At 52.2% G+C, this 3,888-nt stretch overlaps 1 protein-coding gene across 1 annotated transcript; it reads right to left on the reverse strand.

Annotated features, from left to right (window-relative positions):
- Nucleotides 1-2,068: 2,068 nt before the first annotated feature.
- LOC144172967 (uncharacterized) lies at nt 2,069-3,583 on the reverse strand. The gene is made up of 2 exons (XM_077701560.1): nt 3,448-3,583; nt 2,069-3,339 (listed from the first exon to the last, which is right to left on the reverse strand). The coding sequence occupies exons 1-2, from the start codon at nt 3,581-3,583 to the stop codon at nt 2,069-2,071; spliced, it is 1,407 nt and encodes a 468-aa protein (XP_077557686.1).
- Nucleotides 3,584-3,888: the final 305 nt, after the last annotated feature.

Consider the following 3,888-nt stretch of genomic DNA (forward strand, 5'->3'; position numbering starts at 1 on the left):
CTCGGTAAAGTTAAGTCGTTTGTAGGTTTTGCAAAGTTGTATTTAGGCTCGCATAAGTTATGCGTGGCTGGGAAAAGTGTCATTTTCATTCCGGTCGGTCTGCCACACTTCACAGCCGTCACGATATGGGAGCACATCTCATGATGCATCGGGTCAGTCGGATGCGGGGCGAAGCTAGGTGGGGGAAACTAGGTGATCACAAGAACCGCTGGTGACTCCAGCCTTGCACCACTGGTGCAAGCTGCTCACATTTTAGGGCTGTACCCGGCCAAGCAATGACTCAGCAAACAATGACTCGACATGCAATGATTCAGCGAGCAATGACTGGGCAAGCAACACCTGGTCAAGTGAAGACCCGTCAAGAAAGCAAAGCCAAGCCAAACTGAGTAAATAACGTATTTGCAATGATTTATTATGTACAACTTTCTTCAGTAGCAGCCATCATCGTCACATGGCCAATCTTTCTCGTCATCCGATCGGGCAGGAGGAAATGGGTGGTTCTCGTCGAGCTCATCCTCGCCGTTGTAGACCTCGACCTCTTCTTCAGGGAGAGGTTGTGGTCTGGGCTGCACGTGGGGATTATCAAGGGATGGCGTGGCACACGTGTAGCCATAAATCCAGTTCTCCATGATAGCGTTAAGCGAATTCACGGGTCTCCCACCAGCCTTCCACTCAGGCGTGTTGCTAACTCTGGCCAATACGACCTTGTGATCACTGTGGTAAACTGCCAATGGCTTGCAAATGTCGTCCAGGCATTTCGAGTCAAATTGGCGAACACCAAGTCTATACAAGTTCCTCTGACTGTAGTTTGCAAGCAGCCCCACTTTAGCGTAAGACATGCCATCCTAAATGTGGTGCACATGTATTCCACAAGCCACTTCTCCTTGATAAGGTCGACGTTACAGTCTCCCATCAGAATGACAGGGCCCTGCTGGTGTATCTTTTGCAGTTTAGTGCTCACGAACTGCTTCACCTCGTTCAGAGTAGCGTTACGGGCAATGTAAAGCAAGACTAGCGTGACCGATTCGTACAGACGTATAGCCAAAGCATCGCGCTTCTCGGAAGCCACTTTTCCTAAGGTCGACTCGCTCGACAGGTACATCGAGCCCAAGCTTCACGTAAACACTAACCCCCTCGCCCTTTCTGTCCGCGCAAAGTCGTCGGCAGCGCACAGGTAACAGTCGACTTGCATGCGGCCGTTCCACGTCTCTGTAAAGTCGGCAACCGCACCAGTTCGTCGTGGTTAACGTCCGCCGCGTGCGTGGGAAGCGATCTGACATTTAGCAGGGCGAACGTAAAGTCTCCCTCGCCCACTCGGCCAAGCGCATCTCGACAGCCTTTGCTGATCGTGTGGAGCGGGTATCGTTTCAGTGGTTCAAACTCGTTTCCCAAGCTGGTGTCAGCGTTTGCAACGCCATGATGAAACTCGAAATCGCCGTCCCCATTTGTCAGGTATAGTCTTTCGAAGTCGGTACAACGGCTAAGTCCGACGTATACGAGTTTCTGAGGATGCTTCTTACTGTAGTCGTACACCAGCTACCGTAAGTTCCCCCCTGGGATTTGTGGATGGTCATTGCACTAGCTTGACTCAGACGGTATTGCTTCCGCTTGACCACTTCTCCCGCTTCGTATTCAGTGTTATCGAGACCACCCTCGGTTCATTCGGAATCCAGTCGGCCTGAATAATGTCACCTCGTCGTCGAGTATCGTCTGCAGCCTCTCTGAATTTCACAATAGCAACTCGTCCTGTTCCATGTGCATCAAACTTTATCCAGACTCGCTTCGGAAAGTCCACGTCCGGTACCCACTCGCACAGCTTTAGCACACCGACCGAGCCATTGACAAGCCCGTCCAGCACTTCAATGTTGGTTGTAAGCATGTAGGGGCGTCCCACAGACAGCACAATCTTGGAAGGCATGTTTTCGAGCTCAGTGCCGGACATATTCGAGATTCGCAACGTCATGCGAAGTCGGTCCTCTTCGATTCTAGAGCCTCTCAAGTCGTCCTGAGCAATGATCTCGGTGGCCCCGGCATCGTACTTTGCAAGTTCGACGTTGTACTTATTGACCTAGTCGTTCGTGTAGTAGAGTCGCACGGCATCGGGATCCAGTCGAGTAGCTTCTTCGGCGGTGACGAAGCGACTCTCGATCAGCGACAGCTCTTCCGGGTCGAGTGTGACTTCGGCCCCGTTCTTGGTGAGTATTCCAGAAAAACGAGCGTCTTTCTGCCGAACCACTCGAACTAGCGGGACGTACGACATGGTGTGACCCTTCACTTCCGAAGCGAAGACTCGATTGCTACCAGGCGTTCTCTTATAAATCTCGCTGGCTCGTACGGTGGGCAGCTGCCGCAAGTCGCCGCACAGGGTCATATCGACACCTCCGAACGGTTCGTTGTACTTCTGAGTCACGTGTTGCAGTCGCACGTTTATGGCGTCCAGTTGGTCGGCAGACATCATGCTTATCTCATCGATTATTACGCACCGCACATTTCGGAAGGCAATCCTGAAGGTGTTCAGCTCGCTGTCGCGCAGTCCCCCATCGTTGGTCCGTCTTCGAGACAGTTTGAAGGCCGAAAGCATGGTCGTACCGCCAACTGCTATGGCTGCCTTCCCCGTACTAGCACAGATGACGTAGGAATTATAGGGGGGATCTGGGTTGAAGAGGTTGTAGATGTCCATGGCAAGTTTTAGAATGAACGTCTTGCCACAGCCAGCAGGGCCAGTGAAGAAGGCACGAAGCGGCTCGGCCCCCGGCGTAGTCTGAAGATGAATGAGCTCTCGTAGAAACTCGTGCTGCTCGGAGTTGGTGAGGCGCATCAAATCGTTGAACTTCTCAGTGTCCATGATGTCCTCCCTCTTTCGCACGGCAGCACACGCAATTTGTTCGGCTAGAACCTTGTTGACTACATCGTGTCCCATCACATCTTCGTCTCTGGGTTCTATGCGGATTCGCGTCCACTGAGTCTCGTGTGTACTGGGAACTCGATGGGCTTCGGCAATGCCTCGCGCAAGTTCCATCAGCGAATCGCAGTCACTATCGTCGATGTACTTTGCTTGAAGATTGGTTATGTCGGTAATCTTCTCCATGTAAGTTTTAACGAATGCATTGTTATCTAGTATCTCCAAGTGTTCGTTTCGAAACGGAAAGTACAGCAAGACTTGCTCTCGTTGGTTGTTGAGCGCGTCTTCCTGACTGTAGTGGCGGTAGCGAATAACGCACTCGGTTCGGTGAAGCTGGTACTGGCCCTCACGGTTCTTAGTGTAGGCACTCACAAACTCGGCCAGGCGAACGTCTTTCAACTCTTCGGGCCTTCGCTGGTACTCGTCAATCACGTTTTCTCGCCACACGTCAGTCGAAGACGGTGGTAGGTGTTCGAGCTCCTTGTTGGTCTTGCGAACTCGAACTCACTCTTCTGGGAAGCACGTGGGTATGTAGACCACAGCACCGCTCTTCTCAGACATGTCTTGGCCGAGGAGAATCCACGCGGCTTCTTGAGCAGACATCTGCACCGCCTTGAGCATGTTGAGGCCGACCGCCTTGAGCACCTCTGGGTAGCCCATCTCTCCCTCTTCCTCAATCATGTCACTCCCGGTTTTGTGAAGGTTATATATCCCACGATCGGCCTTGTTTACGTAGTCAACAACGTAAGGTGCACAAGCATAGTGATCGAGAATGACCTGGATGTCCATGTTCGAGTCGAGGACCGAGGCAATCCAAGGATTGAATGGGTTGACCTACTTCTCTTCCGGGAGCCGCTTGTACAAAACGCAAGGACGACTCACACCAGCTCGAAGATGGTCGACGTAATGGTCCTCGTTAAGCACACCAAAGCGGTTCAAGAACTGGTCAATGTTGTCGAACGTGTTATGCTCGAGGTAGGCGTGCA

Source organism: Haemaphysalis longicornis, unplaced genomic scaffold (genome assembly GCF_048455015.1).
Source record: "Haemaphysalis longicornis isolate Haplotype H1 unplaced genomic scaffold, Haemaphysalis longicornis Haplotype H1 scaffold_28, whole genome shotgun sequence".
NCBI lineage: Eukaryota > Metazoa > Arthropoda > Arachnida > Ixodida > Ixodidae > Haemaphysalis > Haemaphysalis longicornis.